The sequence below is a fragment of the Stylophora pistillata genome, chromosome 1, assembly GCF_964205215.1.
Source record: "Stylophora pistillata chromosome 1, jaStyPist1.2, whole genome shotgun sequence".
Taxonomy (NCBI): domain Eukaryota; kingdom Metazoa; phylum Cnidaria; class Anthozoa; order Scleractinia; family Pocilloporidae; genus Stylophora; species Stylophora pistillata.
Window position 1 is genome coordinate 14011392 of NC_142519.1, and position 20784 is coordinate 14032175.

A 20784-nucleotide genomic window follows, 5' to 3' on the forward strand; every position below is an offset into this window, starting at 1 on the left:
ACATGCAGCACGGCTTGAGAACAAAGCGATCTACAGTCAGACAACTGATTCTGACAATCCATGATTTGGCCGAGACTTCCGAAAAACAGTTCTGTCCATGCTACAGTTTTGGACTTTAGTAAAGCCTTTGATAAGGCTCCCCACAAACGCCTCATCACCAAGCTACAGTACTATGGCACTCGTGGACCCCTGTTTAGTAGGGTTGAGACATTCTTAACAAACCGCTCCCAGACAGTGGTGTTTGATGGCAAGAGCTTCCACCCTACCCAAGTAACATCTGGAGCACCCGCTTTGAATAACGCCGGATTTGAAATGGTCCAAGCTGCCTCATCTATTCCTGGTAAAGCAAGTAAGGTCTTGGGAATGATGAAAAGGAAACTCTAGAACAGTCCTAAGGAAGTTAAAGAAATTGCCTACACGACCACAGGGCGCCCAAAGCTGGAATACGCTTGTGAGGCTCGGGACCATCATCTACAAAGGACATATCTTCTCTTCAGAGGGTTCGAGGAAAGCTGCACGATTTTGTAACAACAACTATCAGCCTACATCCAGTGTTACTGAAATGCTTCAACAGCTAGGGTGGACCACCTTAGATTTGAAAACAAAAATTTCTCGACTAATTTTTCGATATAAGATGAGTCGAGGGAAAATTGATATTGACACTAATGTTTGCCTGCGCCTTCTCGCCAAACTTAGGACATGTGCGAGCCACAATTTTCGATACATTCAAAAGAAAGCTACCAGAACATTTATTTTATTCTTTTTTCCCCAGAACAATAAGAAGTTGGAACACCCTTCAACATTTTAAATCTGAGCTTTTAAATTATTAAGATAATAACAATAATTAGACCATATATTCTTCACTTTACTTTCATATAGACAGTGTATGTAGTTGTAGACATTCTTTTTACCTGTAAATAGTTGGTGCGATATCTATACGATTTTACCGACTGAACATAAATGTAGATGTAGAAAGTCAAGCTTAACACACAGAGAAAAATTAAAAGTTTGGATCATTCACTGCGACTGCAACGTTGCTCCACTTTCCTGAAAAACGTTCCGCCGTACTCGTTTTTTATCTACAGACAATAAAAAACTTGATAATTCAGTGCTTATGAGTAGGAGCTTTTCAGGGTTTTTAATGTAACCCTGCAAAAGTATGTCATACTGTGATTATGCACCCATCAACTTGCAGCTTGGACATCCTCCTACCGGGCAACCCACGGGCATTTGATCTTCGCCCATGCCCAAGGCTTTGTTGCCATGTTGTAGCAGCTGCCTGGTTCATAGAAACAGTTTCATCAATTGTAGTCGTTACAAGGTGGAGAGACATCGAATTGCATTAATAATAAGCAGTTCTTTGGAGATAATTTAATCTTAGAGTTAACGTACCGAGTGTCTTGCTCATAATATGCTATAATTGCAATGCTACTGAACTTTCCTATGTGAAAATTTTAATCAAGCTCTAACCCGGGCTGATAATACCTTTGCACATATATAGTATCAGACACCGATGTCCTTTGATTGAATCCTGTATCATATAGTTAACAATTATTCCACGAGCGCGCGTTGGATATGAGATGATAGGTAGCCAACGAGGCGCGTAGCGCCGAGTTGGCTATAATCATCACATATCCAACAAGCGCAAGTGGAATAATTGTTTTATTAAAAACGCCCCCAAGAAATTATTATTTTGTAAGGAGAAACCGGATTTTTTAGCTCCCTTTTGATCTCAAGTCTGACGCGTTCGCTTACCATATTTGTAGATTATGGTATATTGGCTCATATACTATAATGGCTAAGCCATTAAAAAGTCTTGAATTGCATTATCCAATGATCCAGTTTTTAATAATTGCAGTTATACAATGTGGTTATGATTAATGATTAAAATAACGCATCCTATCGGATTAGCGATCTCCTCTAAACATGATTGAAATGATTTGCTCTGATATGTACCATACTTCGATTCGATTCAATTTCAATACTGTTGCAAGAATTTATGTAAAACCCCTGTTATATAAGTAATAGCTTGTGGTCTTACCATTTAGGCCCTTATTAATGGTACGAGTTTTTGGAAAAAAAGCAATTTTTTTCCTTTTTTTTTTTTTTTTTATAGAAGTAGCAATGTTAGAATAATCACCATAGAATTATCTTCGTTTTTGGGTCATCGCTTTTGGGTCTTAGGTCATAGCTCTTAGCTTTCGGAGGTCTTCGTTTTCGCTATAAACCGACCATGGGATCAAATTTATAAAATTCATTTACAGTTGCTCATATCATAGAAGAAAAAAAATGTTTGCATCATTCTATATTTATATGGCGAGTAAGTCATCAATAGAAAATACTGGCTACGAAGATTATAACATTTACAGTGCTACTCCGTCGTTGAGTTTTGAGCTCTGATTGAACTGACTGCATAAAGAAAGCCGGGTTTTTTCACACTGCTCCCTAATAGAAAATAGAGTGACTGATTTGCAATCTTCTTTGTGCGGGTTACTTTGGAGTCCTCTTTCATTGTAGGTCTCTACTTATATGATCACTTAGTTGATTGGGAACTACTGATTGAGCAGCATTGTCACTGTTATTACTAACCTGTCATCGACATCATTTATCACAGGTGGTTAGATGGTAATCAGTTAAAAGAGCTACCACCGAACATTTTTGATGACCTGACTCGGCTGGAAAACTTGTGAGTAGCACTCTCTGACGTCTTTGATAATGTAGTTGCAAACAAGATAGGTTAAGTCAAGAGCAAGACCAAATCTAAATCCTCCCTTGATTGCAGAATTTAATTCATGTAAAATATTCACTCAAGTTTGTTATATAAAAAAGTATTTTTGATTATTATTTAGCTGGGATTTGGCTGAACTTATGTAACAAATCTTTTATTCACCAAGCTTGTACGGTCAACGTGGGTGGATATTGCATTTTTATGGGCCTCTACTTCGTCTCGATCCATAAAAACGCAAAAAAATAAACAAATAAATAAAGAAGTCCGCCAATATCCATCCATCTTGACCTCACAGTCTGTCAATAACGCATATCTATTGTTACTTGTTCTTCAGTCACTTTTCACTTGTCCAACCGTGGGAAAAAGGACTGAAATTAATTTTTCTTAAGGAAGGATTTCTGGGATCAATTTCAAATGATAGCGTTTTTCACCTTCTTTTGTAGCATGTCCTTTTCTAAATTCACTGGAAAAGTAACCAGTGACAATAGACTTATCAGCATTTAAGAAAAAAAACCAATGACTGGGGCAACGCAAAGGTCTCGCCATGTCTTGTTTTGATAAATGGGAAAATATTTACTGAAGATTTTGATCTTTTCACAAAGTAGGTGGTTGAGAATTTGATTTAGCTGTAGACCATACATTCTGTCAGTTTACTGGCATCATAAAAGATCCGGACTACTGCAAGAAAACGGAGAAAACGTATCTCCTTCCTTTTTCTAAGGGGGGATGGAGGGTTAGCGTGATAAACACATTTGATCCCCATAATGATCGAGTTGGTAGATCAGATCAGACTTTAAAGCCAATAGGTCTCCATATTTCGTTTAAAAACTGACAGATGATAATTTTGCATTCAAGCCTGTTAATAAAAAGCAGAAAAATCCTAGAAAGGAGTATTGGAATAGTGAGTACTAGCAAGGAAATCGATCGTACCTCTGCACCCGGCCGCGGGTAATGAATGGATAGACGTATGGGTTTTAGAGTCGATCACAAGTAAGAATAAAGTGGTCCAGTCAGGGAGGAAGAGAATATGAATTGGTCCAGCCCTAATATCTCAATGTTTGCTTTAAACTCAAATTTAGAGCTGTCTCGGACAACCAACTCCAAGTGTTGCCAAAGGGAATATTTAACAACCTGACCAGCTTAACTAGACTGTAAGTATATATCATCTGATTGATTGATTGATTGATGAACGAGATTGAACCCCTTTTCCAGTTATATGCGAGTTTATTGATAACAAAAGGTAAAGTAGTGATTAGACTCGCACAATTGCTATCTCAACGTGGAACCCGTGATTGTCATAGCAGTACATTGCCAAATCAACCATCGTGCAGCTCAGGCATGTTTTGAAGAGGATCCATTACGGGCTCATGTGATGAGAAGGAAAGAAATTCTGAGTCACCAGAAACTTTCCAGAACTTCAATCATCAACCCTGAGTTTTATTGCTCAGACGTAGTGCCTAAATACCTTTTAAATGCTATGACGGAGAATGCAAACAGGCCGTTATGTGTTGAAAACCTTGCATAAGATTTTTAATCCCCGAATATCATGTAACTATTGTTACATTATCTTAGCTGGAGAAATGAGCTCTTTCGGTTTGGTTGAAAATTCCTATTCTTTTATTTCAACGCTAATTTTGTTCAATCTGAGGCAAAGGATCTGCTTAAGATACGATCAACGATGTAATAGAAAGTTTCGAAGAGATGGGAATGACGCTTGGACGGGTCTGGACAATCTGTTCGCATAACGAACTGAATGGCTTTTAACGAAAATAACTGTTTCAGAAATTACTAAAACCAGAAGGCTACGCTGTTACACTCTCATTTCCTTTCTTAACCTTGGAAGTTGGCACCACACCTGTGCTCTATGCGAGATAGCGGCACAGGTGACTGTGTGATAAATAACTGAAGCACTAAATGCTTAAATTAGAGATGACCGGACTATCTAAATTATAAATTATAGAAATCAACAGCTAAAATTTCATACGGAAATACATTGACTGATTCTCTGTAGGTGCTCCATCAGAGTTGTTTCACCAGAGACATTTACTGATGTAATTACGTAGTAGATTAGAAAATACTGAATGAGCAGGTTGAAGGAAACGATATAGCAAGTGGTGTGCTTTTCAACTTAGGTAAAATGTTGCCGTCAAGGCAAATATACTTGATGGAAAGCAGCGGAAAAAGTTAATAAACAAATCTCGAGTAAATGTCGATATGGTCGATTTGATAAATTTCAATAAACTTCAATATTCTATGACTTTGTTATTACTGATCTGCAACTGAAATTATTTATCACAGGTGGTTAAAAAAGAACTACCACCGAACATATTTGATGCAGAGATTACAAAGAGCACTCTCTGGTTCTCTCGATGAAAAATCAACGAGATTGGCTATAAAAAGGAACAGGGTCACTGAACTTATGGAAATTATAATTAACAAGTAGATTTCCACATTGTCGTGCGACTGTACAGCCGGATAGATCACATATGACGCCAGTCAAAATGTGTCTAGAAAAAAAGACACAAAACGAACTTTGCTTCCAGGACTCAACATCTTCTTTATTTCATCCTCGCGTGTCTCACGAAATTTTTGAAGATGAAAAACCAAAAAAACAACAAACTAATCGGAAGATTACGAGCGTTTCGATCGATCCTGAGTCGCCCAATCCAATTTAAGCCCGCATTCCGCGTAAACAGCTGAGGATTCTAAGTGAGTGTGCTGATCAATTTATGTAGAGATTCGATCGCATGGAAAACCCTCAAAAGAATCGTGTATCTCTCTACCTCGCCTTTTCACTGAAGTTGACCGAAATATACCGTTCTCCGGCAACAAAACCGTCTTGTAGCCTCGATATTTGGGCCTGCAGAATTTTCCTTCTTTTCGAAATCATGGTCACGAGTCTTACAAAAGTTAAGAGGCCTTTTTCATAGAGAGGTGCTTTGCCTTACTGAAATTCTCTGGGTTAGTTGTCTGAACGACAGCTCACAATGCAATATATGTACGACCATTTACCACAGGCCAATTCCGGCGGTTTGAAAGGCGTTTTCCCTTAGAAAGATAACCGAGATTGTAAGTGCTGAAAGGATTGTACGTGTCCTTGAAAGGATTGTCTTGAATCAGTTCAGCGCCTATCTCACAAAGAACTATCACCTCACCACACACCAAAGCGGCAATAAAAATGCTGATTCTACAGAGACCTTAAACATCCTGCTTACGGATAACATACCCGAAGCAATGGATAAAAAGCTGATAACAGCACTAGTACTATTAGATCTATCCAAAGCCTTTGACAGTATAGACCATGCAAGACTGCTCCACAAACTTTTCACCATAGGAGCCTCACCGCACTCTACTGTCAAATGGTTGAAGAGCTATTTAACTGTTCGCAGGCAATACGTGAGAATTGGCTCAGCCTACTCCGACACTCTACCTATAACTCACGGAGTCCCTCAAGGCGCAATCCTATCACCATTGTTGTTCTGCATTTATCTCAATGATTTACCCACGGCACCGACTTTCTGCAATTTGGAATCGTGGATGACTCAAAAATATTCATGTCATTTCTGCTCGTTGAGCTTGATGCTGCCATTGAGAAGCTCGAACAAGACCCTCACAGTGTAGCCCAATGGTGTTGTGAGAACTATCTACTTATCAACCCCGATAAAACCAAAGGCCTTTTCCTTAGCTCTAGACAGATTTTAAGGAGGTTACCGGAAGATCCTAGTGTGGTATTCTTGGGTAAAACACTGAAGCCAGTAGACTCTGCTAAGGACTTGGGAATCTTCCTTGAACCCCCATCTGACCTACGATCACCACATTTCACGTGTAGTGTCATCTTGTTTCGGAAAGCTTTGTCAAATTAATAGAGTCAAAAGGAGCTTCGACAAAACAACATTAGAGTTATTAATAACGTCGCTAGTTTTTAGTACGATGCTTTATTGCTCATATGTATGGTCAAATACCACACTCCAGAATATAAACAGATTACAATCTATTCAAAATTTTGCCAGTAAGATCGTAACAAACTCTAGGAAGTTCGACCATGTAACACCTTTGCTTCGTGAGCTAAATTGGCTTCCTGTTAAAGAACAATTATTTTATAGAGACTCCGTTCGGACCTTTAAATGTCAAAACGGTCTTGCACCTCCATACTTAACGAGTAAGTTTACCAAGCGATCAAATATACATACTCGTAACACTCGTACGCGGAACTCTTTGCAGATTCCGCTATACAGAACGGCTACTGGCCAGCGCACTTTTTCCTATAGAGGGGCCAACATCTGGAATAACTTGCATAAAGAACTTAGGCAAAATGCCTCATTGGCATCTTTCAAGCGCGCTCTGCAAGACACACTATTGGGGCAGACATTTCCTTTATAAGCTCTAGAACTTGGTGGAATACTATCATAAATTCTGACCATGAGTTTTATCGTTATTCATGTTTTTATAAATTGCAAAAAGTTTGTAAATAGTTCCTGAAAAACCTCACGAGGATGTTACTATTAAAGATGATGAAGGATGCATCTTGGGTAGATTCGTTTAAAGCAGCTTCGGCCATTTTCACCACGTGAATTTGTTTACAATTGTATGCTCTTTTGTGTTGTTCTTTGTTTGAGGTACATTAACTTTGGAAAACGTTCTAGTAAAAGTGTGAGAAGAAAATTTAAGATTCTTCTAACTCTCAAGTTGATTACGACTTAATACCTAGTGCACTTTTCCAAAACACTGTTACAGTAGGAAAGGCTAGCTCAGATCTAATGGAAAAAGTACGTTCCTTTGAGATATTGGCTCTTTGCAAAATGATTTTCTTCCTGAAAATTTCATAAATGTTCAATTAAGATCTAGCAAAACAAAAAACACGTTTGACAATATGGTCAGCGGTGAGCGACCAAGGTGGACGCATGGTTTGCAGCTCCGTCCTAGCTTCAACTTTTTCAACATTTTCTTCGTGTATTGTATACTATTTTCTCCAATAATTGTCAAATTTTCAATCATCAAAATGCCGACTGACTCTAATTCATCGTTAAAGAAGAATAATCCGGAGCCTAAAGCTCAAATTGAAGATCTCGTTGAAGAGATCAGGAATCTCAAATCGCAGTTAGCTAACAAAGATGGCGACGAGTCAACATCAGCAGGAGCACAGGCTGAGAGAGACCAACGATCTCCCACAACTGAGCAAGCAGATTTTCAGCCAGTCCAAACTAGAGCAGAAGCAGAGCTCAGGCGGTTAAGTGCTCGTCTTGCCCGAGTGAGTGCAAAAGTTGATGAGGCAGGGAAGGCGATTGATACCATCAAGGAGTACAGCTTCCAGTACAACATCAAGATTGTAAGAGTACTTGAACTCAACTGACTTCCTGCGTTGCCGAAAGCAGCGAGTGGAACTTGGTCAAAATTGTTTTTCAGAGTGGCGTGATGTACCGGTGGAGGTCCCCCAAAGTACAAAGGAGACTCTCGATCTCTGTCCTATTCTTATTAATGACAAGCAAATTGATATTGTTTCGTATGCTAAGATCCTTGGTGTAAATGTTTCGAGCGACTTAAAATGGTACCATCATATTTCCGAAGCTGTTAAGAAGGCTAGGAAACGCTTGTTCTGTCTCTCTCAGTTAAAGCGCTGAGGTCTAGGTTCTGAGGAATTAGTGCAGTTCTGTCGTAGCTGCATTTGCCCTATTACTGAATATGCCTGCCCAGTCTGTCATGATAGTCTACCCGTGTATCTTTCTCGTGAGTTAGAGGCAGTGCAAAGGAGGACGATGCGTATTATTTTTCCATGTTTTCCTTACGACGAAGCGCTGGTTAAGGCAGGACTTGTAACTCTGCCAGGCAGAAGACAAGCCCTGACGGACAAACTTTTTAAGAACATTTTGGAAAACAAAGACAGTAAGCTTAAGAATTTACTCCCCCCACAAAATACCAAGTGTTAACCTCAAGAAGTCACGCATGTTGAACCCGGTTTTCAAGACTGAGATTTCGTAAAAGTTTCATCGTTTAAGATGCAAGATTTCTGATTCTATTCTTTAATAGTTTGTAGATATAGTTTTAATCCCCTTAATTATGTAGGGATTTATACATATTTTTTTACCATGTAAATATGACGTAATTCAGCTTTTGGGTTGTAAAGTTATATAGATAAACTATCTATCTATCGAAATAGAGAGTGTGTTGTCTCGGAAAGATAAAGAAGAAAGTGAAAGTGGTTCAGCCCGTAGTTATGACCAAAATTTCCGATGATGTCCGCCTTTTCGTGGGCCGTGAAATTAAAGATAGCGAATGGAACTGTAGTCAGTGGCGAAGAGCTTACGGAAGAATGTCTCAGAGAATTTAAAAAAAGAGAACCTGTAACTCAGAGAATGTGGCACATGCAGCTACAATTACAGTTATTCTGACCAAAGAGCCTATGCGTATCAAGACCATAAAGTTGAGTGAAGCAATTGACTTCGAACAGTTCAGCAATGCGACGAAACTATTCAGAGTCACCGCTCTCATCCTAAAGTTTATCAGAAGTTTAAAGGCAGCGAGAAACCGGAGCAGAGAACCGCATAACAAAAAACCAACCCTGACGGTAAAAGAGATCAGTGAAGTAAAGAGCTTATGGATTCGCGAAATACATGAGCCTATGAAGCATGAAAAGAATTTTGAGAATCTAAAGCAAGTACTCGGTTTGTTCAGCCAAGATGGTAACATTCTGAGGTGCAAAGGCAGTCTGGGGAACGCTCCACTGGACATCGCAGCGCGTTACCCTAATCTGTTAACAAGACGAAATCACGTGAGAAGACTGATCGTGTAACCCTGTCACAGAAAGCTGAATCAGGGAGGAGTAAGAACTGTAACTCTCGTACAACTGAGAAGTGAAAGCTGGGTTCCCAAGGGCAGACAACTTGTGAAGAAAACGCCTCATCAGTGTGTTATCTGCAAGAAACCAGGTTTGCCTAACAGGGCCCCCAAAGGAACTGATCTACCCGAAACAAGGGTCACCGATATCCCTGCGTTCACGCACGTGGGAGTTGATTTCGCCGACCTGTTATTTACGAAGACTACCAGAGGCACAGCCAGAACTTACAACTGCCTGTTTAGATGTGCTACGTCCAGAGTGATGCACCTGGAACCTCTCCCAGACTTATCCTCAGAAGCGTTCATTGGACGCCTTTAACGATTTGTTGGAAGACGAGGAATACCAGCCTCCATAACATCTGTCAACGCCAAAACGTTCAAGGGCGCCAACAAAGACCTTACCCAGGTATTCAGAGACATGAAAGCCCAAGATTTTACCACCACCAAAAACATCACTTGGAACTTTATACTAGTGAAAGCGCCACGGTGGGGAGGATATTATGAGTGTATGATCTAGCTAGTCAAGAGAAGCTTTTGCACGGTGCTTGGAAAGGCGCAGCTGTCTTACAAAGAACTTCTTACAGTCTTAATTGAAGTAGAGGGAGTGCTCAACTCACGACCCCTTACGTACATCTACCCCGAAGTCACGGAAGAGTCATTAACGCCATCGCACTTGGTGATTGGGAGACGCCTGAACACTCTTCCTGATAGGACAGAGCTTAGCGACGATGAAGATTGCGCCTCCAAACTACAACGAAAAGCGCGACACCTCAGCAAACTCATAGGACATTTTCGGAAACGATGGACCAAAGAATACTTTATCAGGCTGAGGAAGTTTACCTTTGCGGTATCCTGTTATTAATCGTTTGAGTGATCCTGCTGCTCCTATTCGACAAAGGAAAGTGGCGTGTCGGTTGTTATTTCTGATCCTAAAGTGAACTTGCACACGAGAAAATCGGCCGCTTGACTTGCTTACGAAATTTACGAAATTACAAAGCGCGCGCATAAGCTCAATATCTAAAGTTTCAGCATTTCAAAATTTGTGCAACCCTGGAGCAATAGATCTGTTTGGAAGCGGAAACGGAAATCTATTAAGAACGGCATGTTTAATTGAGTGAAAAATAAAACTATAACATGATAACATGATAAAAAATTGCGATTCAAGAAAAAATCACAACTCTTAGCTCCCTACAACTTACACGCGCGAAAATCGTCCGCATGACTTGGCGACAATTTTCAAAGGACGCACACAAGCTCAGTGACTGTTTCTATAACATTTCCCACCCCCCACACTGGGAGGTAGTCTTGGTGGGTTTCTTAAGAAGTAAGTGACAATTATTTCCAAGCTGAACCAGTTTGTTATTAGTCTCAAAAAAGTCTAGGCACCACACGCAACTTTAGCTACACGGGTGTGGCCATCTCGTCCAGGATGCATTTCAACAATCCTTCCTTATGGCCAACGTCCTCTTCTAGTATTGGGCTGAATCAAAAGAACTGCATCCTCAACTTGTAGGTCTCGGCATTCTGAGGTCCACTTTGGTCGGCTTTTAAGTAAGGGCTGGAACAAACTCCATGAGCCATCTTCTCCACACTCGCGAAATAATGCTGATGCAAATTAGTAGTTTCAACGGACTCAGCAACCCTTCCCCCATTTGTTCGTGCAAGAAATTAGATGTCAATGGAACATCGTCTCGTGGATAAGTAGACGGACGGGAAGCTAAAAAGGATTCCAGACCAGAGAACACAGTGATCAGCTTCTCATCGTTTACATCTCGTTTCCCTTCAACCGCGTAAGTGGCTTTCGAAGCAGCTTTTACCAATACCTTATGGCTTCTCCCAGTATCCCAGCAACCTCTTCGTTTAGGAAAGTTTCGCTCGATGTGTCGTCTATAATGGCGTTTACTTGTATTTTTTCTACCATTGACCTTCATCAACACAGGGACAGTTCGTGAAGAATAAGATTCAGTCAGTGTTTGTACATTACAGCTGGTCAGGATCACAGTGGGCGCTCCCTCCCATGGAAAATCTGGGCGTTTCCAATCGTCAACATAAGGCAACTTTGTCATCGGTCCGGTCTCTAACAAAACTTCACCTCCGTGAAGAAGGTCGTGGTGATTTTTAGAGCAACCATGTATTCCACACTTGCAGGCCTTTGGGCAATCTTTCCCCTTATTATCAGAGGTTACGCAACGAAAACACAGCTTTCTTTCTTCCTCCATCTTCCAGCGGTCATCCACTCCTCTGTTGTATAACTCCTTGCAATTCCATACCCCGTGATTGAGTCTGTAACAGATAGAACATGGACGTTTCGTACTACGCGGCACTTCCCCATTGCAACGGTATGCAAACTTCGCACCGTGTTCTGTTCGTGGTATCTCGAAACTCTCGGTAGTCCAACATGCTTGACAGTTTGACTCAATCCCGTTTACCATTTCCGCTTCTTCTATTCTGAATCTGAGTTCGTCTTTCAACCATTCTCTGTAAACTATGACTGATCTTTGTCTGGCGCGTTCGTTTAACCAGCGACTGAAGTTCTTTAGTTGATGATCGGGCAGCTTTTTTACCCGCAAGCTGTGAAGAGTTCCATCTCCTGTAACTTTATCCCTGCGATTCCAACAAGGTCAGCGAACTTCTCTAGCGCGGGGACATCGTTGCTCCTTGTTAACGGCGCCTGTTCTAGTTGATCCAAGTATGCTCACGCCGGCGCGTACCACCATACTTCGTTTTTTACATTTCTTTTCTCTCCTCGTATTCGGGTGCAGTGACCCCACAATGCATCCAGAGTATGGAAACGCGAACAAGAAACGATCATTGCAAAAAAAAACGGTAAAGAACTTACATAATTAATTTGACGAGCGTACGCTGGCTAAGCTATGTAAAATGTTTAATGCTGAGATTTTTAAGCCCAATTTAATCGTATCAAAGTAGCAACATGGAGATCGCAAATATCTCGATTTAGATCTAGGTTACCACAATGAAGACCATGTTTACCTGTTGCGATAAGAACACACAACGCCATCCCCACTCCCTCTCCCTCGCCAACTATTTATCCAGGACTTATCTGCTTGTGTTTGCTGAAACTTTCTGTCGCATACTACACTGATGGATGAGGCTTTTAGTAGCAAGAGCCGAGTAAAAAGTTATTTCACAGCACCTTGGGAATGTTACCTCTCGCAATTAACAGTGTGCACACGCGTTTGAATATTGACAATTTTCATTAGAGGTCTCAATGGCTCATTCCACATTGTCTTCTTAATATATGAGGGCAGCACAGGAGCAAAGTGGGGACTAAAAGAGGGATTACTGTCTATCTATCTATCTATCTATCTATCATTCCTCGTGCTCCTGTGCCCCTCCTAATGTAAAGATTACAGGGTCTGGTTTAGAAAAAACTTGCAATGCAAAATTTTTTTGGTTGCCCTCTTATTTAGCAGGTTTCGTACCTTGTAAGGGCTAATAACTAAATTTTCAAATGTGACTCCTTCAACCATGGACCCGAGAAACGTGAAGGCTCAATGAAGGCGCGAGATCCCTTTCATTTTCTATAGAAATTTATTTCCTGCTTTGCTAAATATTTCTATCTTGCTGAGAACCAAATTTTAATCACATGTAACTCGCACCTACAGCTGGGAAAATAATCACTCTTCATTAAATACAGCTTTAGAAGTTACCACTGTAATCTAACCAACATAACGATGCAAATGACCCACAGTGACTGGACAACTAAGTGGTCTAAAAAATTTTGCCATAATTTCTTGCTTTTTAATGTATTTTTGCATAGTGCTTTTTTAAACAGTTTTTTATTTATTCTTTTTATTTTTTGTTTTTATTTTTAATTTCTTTTTTCTGTCAAATAACTCAATTTGATCTAAAATACGAAGAAAGTATGTCGGCCCTCAGCCCTAAAAGGGTTCAAAACAAACTAAAATTTAAACTCTGGAAATTAACTTAAAAGTTACCTCTTGAATGCCTTCGTAATTATCGAACATTGTGGCAAATACATGATTAGTAGTTACAATAACTGGTTAACTTGGTTGAAACTGAACCGAACGCCTGGAAAAAAAGATTACGCGTCTTTAATGAAACGTTGAACTTGACAAACATCGCGAGAAGTAGTGCGATATATATTTTACCTTTCTGGGACAAAATTGCGGGCTTTTTCCACAATTAGGGAAGTTCATTTTTTCAAAACCCTGATTGGTTGGGTAAAGTGTTTGTTTAAGATCTTTTGTTCTCTTTCTGTAACTTTTTCTTTATGTTTTTTTAATAACAATAACATGAAACTTGATTAATTGGGAAACCGTCTAATGAGGTTATGCATGGTAAACCTTATGGCTTTATCTTGTTTGCACTTGGAACATTTCACGGTTCACTCAGCTGGCACAGAGGTTGGCAGAGACGTCCAAGAGCCGTGACGAATCGTGGGTTGCAACTAATGGGCCAATACACTGAGAAGATTATACAGTATAACGTATCACGCTCTACTAACTGAAAGAATAAAAACTGCCATGCATCATAATATCTAATGTGGACTAATCGTACATGTAAGCGAGAGGGAATGGCGCTACCCCTCCCTTTATGGAATGTGAAGGTTTGCTCGCGCTGAGTTTTTGAGTAACTGTCTGACAGCTTTTTATTAATAGTAATTGTAAACAGTTGGTAAGCATTTTTATAATTATGCAATATAAAAGGGGAAATCAACAAATATTTACACGATATATTGTGGCTTTATAGTTACTATAGCCGGTGTCTGGCGCGTTGGACCTGCGATCGAGAGGTTGGGATTCGAACCCTGACAGAGATCATTGTAGTTTCTCTTCTTTCCTCTCCGAGTACTGGAAATTGTACACAGTTTGCACAAGTGTTTTGTCTTTTGAAACTTAGCGAGGAAAATGCCGGATTGAGAAATTAAATTCAGCCAGCAACGCTTTAGTGAGTTCAGCTAACCAGTCTAAACACTAGAAGTGTAATATCCGAGGCCGACAAACTAATAAAGCGATTAAGATCATCATGGCTTCAAAATAATTCCAGAGACAAGCGCGTGCTTATAAAAGATAAAAAGCCTCCATCTAACTCGAAAAGGTGGTTGTATCTTATCTCCTCTCTAAAGAAAACTCTGAATGAAGGATACTTAGTACTTGGTTAGGATATTCATATATTGCTGAACAGTTTATTGAAAAAGAATAGGGAATCAATGAAATAATAAAGAAAAATCAGGAAATATGAAGGCTGTATACCATTAGAGGAAGTCCTTCGTCTAAAATCCTTTTACTTTGGCCACATTAGATTCGCATGATTAGCAGACTGAAGGTGGCGGAGACTTGACGTTGTAAACAGGGTGCAAATACACAGACTATTCACTGCGCAATGCATCTTATTCTAATGGGTGATAAAAAGGAAACAAATACATTCTAGAATACAACAACTCTAAAAAATCCCCAATTGCATGGTGGTTCTCGTAACAGATAAAAAAGGGTGATGACTTACTTTACTTCTAAGTTGAAATTTGGGGCTTGTAAACTGCATTTGTCATGCTACTAGAGCGTTGAGTTTTCAAACTCAGCTTGCAATCGTTACACTAGATCACACAAAGAGAGCCAGGTTTTTTTGGCACTCCTTACTGCACTGCTTACTGCTTACTGCACTGCTGTTGTCACTGCTTACTGAACCTGCATACAGGCAGGTGTAATCATGGCGGTCTGTCACGCAATATTGGCTTCTTGTTTTTGCTATGGCAGGCTGACTGGGGATGAATACTCGTCTTGCAACACACCCAACTTATTGTTAACTAAACCCACAATCATTTAGTGCAAGCTGAGTTCTGGAAGGGAAAATGGTTTTAAAACTTTGAAGAACTTAGCTCTCTTCACTGCTGGTGTATGAAATACGTTGTGATTGAAACCTGCATTTTGGTAGACGATGTGGATGAATGCTCGTCTGGCAACACACTTAACCTATCGTTGACTGAACCTACAATCATTTTGTGCAAGCCGGACTCTGGAAAGGAAAGCGGTTTTAATGATTTAGAAGAACTCAGCTCTCGTCACTGCTTGTGCTTGAGAAACGTTGAGATTGAAATTTGCATCTTGGTAGATGATATGGTAATGTGCCCTGCATTGTTTAAACCTACATTGTTTAAACCTTCTAATTCATTGTTCCATCATTTTGCCATCTTAAACAATAGCAGGTGCGAGCGCAAATTCTCTAATAGCCGAATTTCATATTACGCTAACACGATGGCGACCAAACAGCTTTTACTTCTTTCGGGCGATGTTGAAACCAACCCCGGATGGCAAGGCGTGATTGACCAAACGGGAGATTATCTGCAGGACCTCGCAAGGTCTGTTCACCAGGGATTCAACCTGAGTGTAGCACACATCTATATCCGCAGCCTTAGGAATAAGGTCGACGAGATGAAAATATTGCTGCACACGGCTGCCGTTTTGACATTCTTGCGATTATTGAAACTCACTTGGATCGGAAAATTTCCAATCGACAACTCGAGATTGATAAACTACAAGATTATCCGAAGGGACAGAGACGCTAACACCATCGGCGGTGGATGTTTGTTCTACATCGCCAATCATATATGCTCAACAAGGCTAGGCTCCCTGGAATCGAAGGACACTGAGGCTATATGGCTTAAGATTCTGGTAAACTCGTCCGTTTTCATCGCAGAAACTGTTTATAGACCACCTTCAGATTCTTTATTCTTTGATAGATTTCAGGTCATACTCGGGGAACTCTGGATTAAACGCCGCAATGTAGATATTTAACACTCTTCTTAAAGCAAAACAATCCAGAAATCAAGAACTGTGGGCTAAGTATCGCTCATTAAGAAATAGGGTTACGCGCAATGTTAGAGTTGCTAAATGCAAGTTCTGCATCGATCTTTTTGACGAAGTAAAAGATTGCAAGTCATACTGGAAGTTGGTCTAAAAAGCTGCTTACAGTTCTGTGCCGCGCAGCCTATACTTGGAATTAGGTCATCAGATGGGGAAATCGAAACATCTGATTACAAGAAAGCGAAGATCCTTAATGAGCACTTCTCTACCAGGTGATCTGTGACGTCATTGCGGGGGCCTGGAGAAAGAAATTTTAATGCCGTATCCCATCAACCAACGGGCGCACCATTTCAATCTGTTTTCATGGGGGCCGGTCGGCGTGATGTGAGGTCGATGTAGCTAGCTACTTTCGCACTTTGACAAGTGAGAAGACTCGTCTTGGGCAGTTTTAACAATACAGCTACTGCCGTGAGAAACTGTGTGTCTGCGTGATTAAATACTTTGACAGCTTTTCGCGATGAACATTGCAGATAATCCAAACGTAAGCTCGATGTACTCATGCATTGTATGAAGTTTGCTTTTTTATTTCTTACTTCTGCTTACATATTTACTGGATCGGGCATTCGCTTTATCAACAGTAAATGTTATTCGTATTAAAGCTTCCTTGTTTCTGGGAATGGTGTGTTGGTGTTGATTTTATTTTTTATATGTGCTAATTTTAAAGAAGTTTTGATCGAGCCTTCGTTGCTCTCTCGAAGTCAGTTCCATTATCGCGGGCTTTTCGACGCGGCGATATTCAGCATTTAAAGTAATTTAAAATATGTATTGTTTCTTTTGCCGGCTAATTATTTTTTTTTTGTGATTTTTATTGTTTGTTTGGATGTCTTATCGAGCAAAGGAAAATGTGCTTCATGCCGAGCCAGTAATTCGACTTCATTGCCCATTTCAAAACTGTGCAAAATTTTAGGAAAACAAAAAGAATTTAAACAAACATCTTCGTCTTTATCCGGAGCACAAACTGGATGGCTTGTCAACCTCTCGGAAACGGGTTTCATTAAGACAATGCGCAGAAAAATTTCTAGACGACGAGAGTAATCCTTAATCCAGGAAGCAAAGGGTCAGTGAACTGCTGAACTGTCTGAACGGTGAAGAACTTGTGGATTTAGTTTTGCCAAAGACTGCAAACATTGTGTCACCTGTGGACTTTTTACTGCAAGGAACTGATGGAAATCATGATTTTCACAGCAACTTATGCAAGTTCAGAGATGGACTTTTCCTGCACTACCCAGAACTTTAAGCACTGTTATGTCCAGAGCCCTCACCAAGCACTGGTTTCTATAACCAGAGGCAAGTGTTCACTGAAATAGTTCAAAAGAACAAACCTAATTCTTGCACCTGGCTCCTTGTAATTGACAATAGACCACTTTCATAAATGGCTGCCGGATTAATATTCTTTTGTTTAAATTTAAATATGCCCTTCTGGCTTCGCTTGAGATAATGAATTCTTTTGAATTTTGTACTGGAGAATGAGGTCAGAAGGGTAAATTTAAATTTAAGCAAAAGAATATTAATCCGGCAGCCATTCATGAAAGTGGTCTTTGCTTCTTTTTTCAAGGATGTTGTTATGCCTTGTGTTTTTAAAAAATAACACTCGGCATTTTTGGAATTTTCTTGTGGAATTTTCGGGTCCCTTGCGATTGGAAAAAAGGAAACACAAGATGCACTAAGAAACAAGTGGGGAAAAATTGGAAGTGGCCATTGGCATCAATCCAATTTTAAGTAAAGGTGAGATTTTTGGTAATCTGAATGACACCCGCGAAGAATTACTGAAACAAATTAGTCTAGAATTTAATGAATTTGGAGAAGTGGTTGTAGGCCATGTTGCTATTGAAAAGTACATTTCATTGTTTCTTGCCCAACCTGGAACTCAGAGGTTAATAAATACACCCAACAATTATCTGACTCTAATGGATTACAAAGATGGTTTTCCGTGGCTTAAATGGTCTCACCATTTTACCGCAGAAACCAGTGTAAGAGTGAAACTAGTTGACCCTTACAATTTACTTAGCACAGTTTTGATTGTTGCCCTTTGGTTGGGGAATGATGACTATGAGACAACAAAAAAATTGTGGTCATGCTGTTTACAAACAGCTTCAAGAGCTAAAAACAATTAAACATCCACTGACTGGGCAAGAAATAAAAATTATGATTCTAAGACACTTGTGGGGATGGTAAGGAAAGGAGGTTATCTACTGGCAGTTCATCTGCCAAATCTACTTATCCAATCCCAGAAGCCCCAGAGCCAACTGGGTGACATGAAGATCATCTGTCCAGAACCAGTTTCGACAGTTTTAGCTGCAGAGAGTTGCCAAAATAAAATTTGAGAATGAACTATATGGAAAAGCCCCCACTAAAGAAAAGCGCAGAGAGTTTGCAAAACAAAATATTGGGAACACTGGGCATAAAAGTTTGAATGGTACAGCCTTTTCGGAGTACTACCCTGGTACTGCTCACCTTGCGTTTCGGTCACGTGAAACACTATGTTTGCGAATTGCAAAAACTGCAGTAGGTAAAATGCGCCTTTTTCAACCTAGTTCACATCAACAGTGATTGTATTGTGCCAGAAAATGTCTATATCTCATCCACAGAAAGTTTTTTGGTTTAACTCACGCACCAGGAAGTTGTCTTTAGCTTTACTTTCCTTGCAACAATAGAGGTAGGGGTCTATTGGGTGATTATGGATATTTCTACAAAATGTGTAGCTCCGTAAAATTTGATATCTCCCCTATGGAAGGGATTTTTTATAAGCACCCCCACCCTTCAGAAATTCTTAAAAATCTCCAGATACTTTTTTTTATAGGTTTTGGTAGTTGAGAATGAGACCCTCAGGAATTTTCTTTTGCCTTCTGTGGAGGGGGGGGGGGGGAGAATGGCTGGTTACTGGAACTACACAGTAAGAATAACAAAAACAAAATGTGTAAAGCGACATGTTCAAAAATTATCACTCCTTTTAAAATTAGGAAATAACATGTATGCCTATCACAAGTTTGCACCCTTTCACTAAAATTCCTGTAAAATTATAATCTATATTTTACATAAATTGGGTATAGTATATAACCCAACTGATACTGTATACCGCAATGATATCTGGAATTTTTACAGCTTAAAAAAGTAGTTGTGTGCTACACAACTCTGCAAGTCTATTCATTTCATTTCTGTTCATCTTCATCACTGAAGATTCCTTGAGTCTAGATGTCATGTCATTACCGAAGATGGAGAGGAAGGTTCGAAGGCAGAGTTGTATTATTGAAGCAGAAGTCAACCAGAAATCGAGTGGCAAATGGACGGAGGAATGTATCCTGGCAAGTGAAAAACCACCATACCGGATTACGGTGGGACTGATGCGTCAAAATGAGCCTAAATTGAGCCAGTTGAAAGAACTGCTACAAAATATTCCATCCTTGAAGCAAGCAGCCGATGGAAGTCTTCAGGCAACTTACCAACCAAGCTCGAACGTCCATGGAAATCCCGAGGAAAGGTATCCGGTCTTGAAAGATCCGACTCTCGTCAGACCCGGGTAGTTCGCTTCCGTACGTCTCTTAAGCACATTACCATTACATTACGTTCTGTTGGTGAAAAGTTGGCAAACGACCTTCCTGTTTGTAGTCAGGAGAGTAGTAATATTTACTTTTACCGTGTTACTCTCTGCATAACGAATATTTCCATATCGTATGATAATGTTGCTAATAACATTAAAAAGATGAAAACAAACAAGCCAGCGGACCGGATAATGTTTCCCCAAAACTGCTTAAACACGCAGGAAAGGAGCTGATTCCACCATTATTATCTCTTTATAACCAAAGTGTTGCACGAAATTCAGTCCCTGCCTCGTGGAAAAACGCCAACGTCTTTGCCCCCTTCAAGAAAGACGATGAACCTGACAAACAAAACTATCGACCAATTTCCCTACTATGCGTCCCAGGAAAGCTGATTGAATAGGCTCTTGCCACCACAATAACTGCTCATATTTCTGAGCATAATCTCAGCCACTTTCACCAGTGGGCCTACAAAAAGGGCCACTCAACGGAATTGTTGTTGGTAAAAATGTTCGAGGACTGGAGACGTGCACTGGATAAAAATCTAGTGGTTGGCATCGTCTTCGTTGACTTCCTAAAGACCTTCGATTCCATCTCTCATCATGTCCTCTTGAAAAAGTTGCAAGCAGTTGGTGTTGCTGGTGATCTATGGTGCTGGATCAAAGATTACTTAGCTAGCCGTTCACATGCCACAGTCGTAAATGGTTTTCACTCCGAAATCCTACCTGTGAAGTTTGGCGTGCCACAGGGATCCGTTTTGGGTCTCACCTTGTTTTTGTTGTTTTGCAACGATTTGCCTGATATAGTTGGGGATAGCGATGGTGATATTCACATGTATGCCGAT

General features: G+C 40.1%; 2 protein-coding genes across 2 annotated transcripts in view; both read left to right on the plus strand.

Annotated features, from left to right (window-relative positions):
* LOC148741321 (uncharacterized) overlaps positions 1-20784 on the plus strand; it is a 220957-nt gene that overhangs the window by 135865 nt on the left and 64308 nt on the right. The gene's annotated exons all lie outside the window — the stretch shown is intronic.
* The window catches only part of LOC148741326 (uncharacterized), a 60259-nt gene that overhangs the window by 33249 nt on the left and 6226 nt on the right, over positions 1-20784 (plus strand). The window contains exons 4-5 of the mRNA XM_088732714.1: positions 2615-2686; positions 3808-3879. Coding sequence (XP_088588840.1) covers positions 2615-2686; positions 3808-3879 — 144 coding nt within the window. The remainder of the gene's footprint in view (positions 1-2614; positions 2687-3807; positions 3880-20784) is intronic.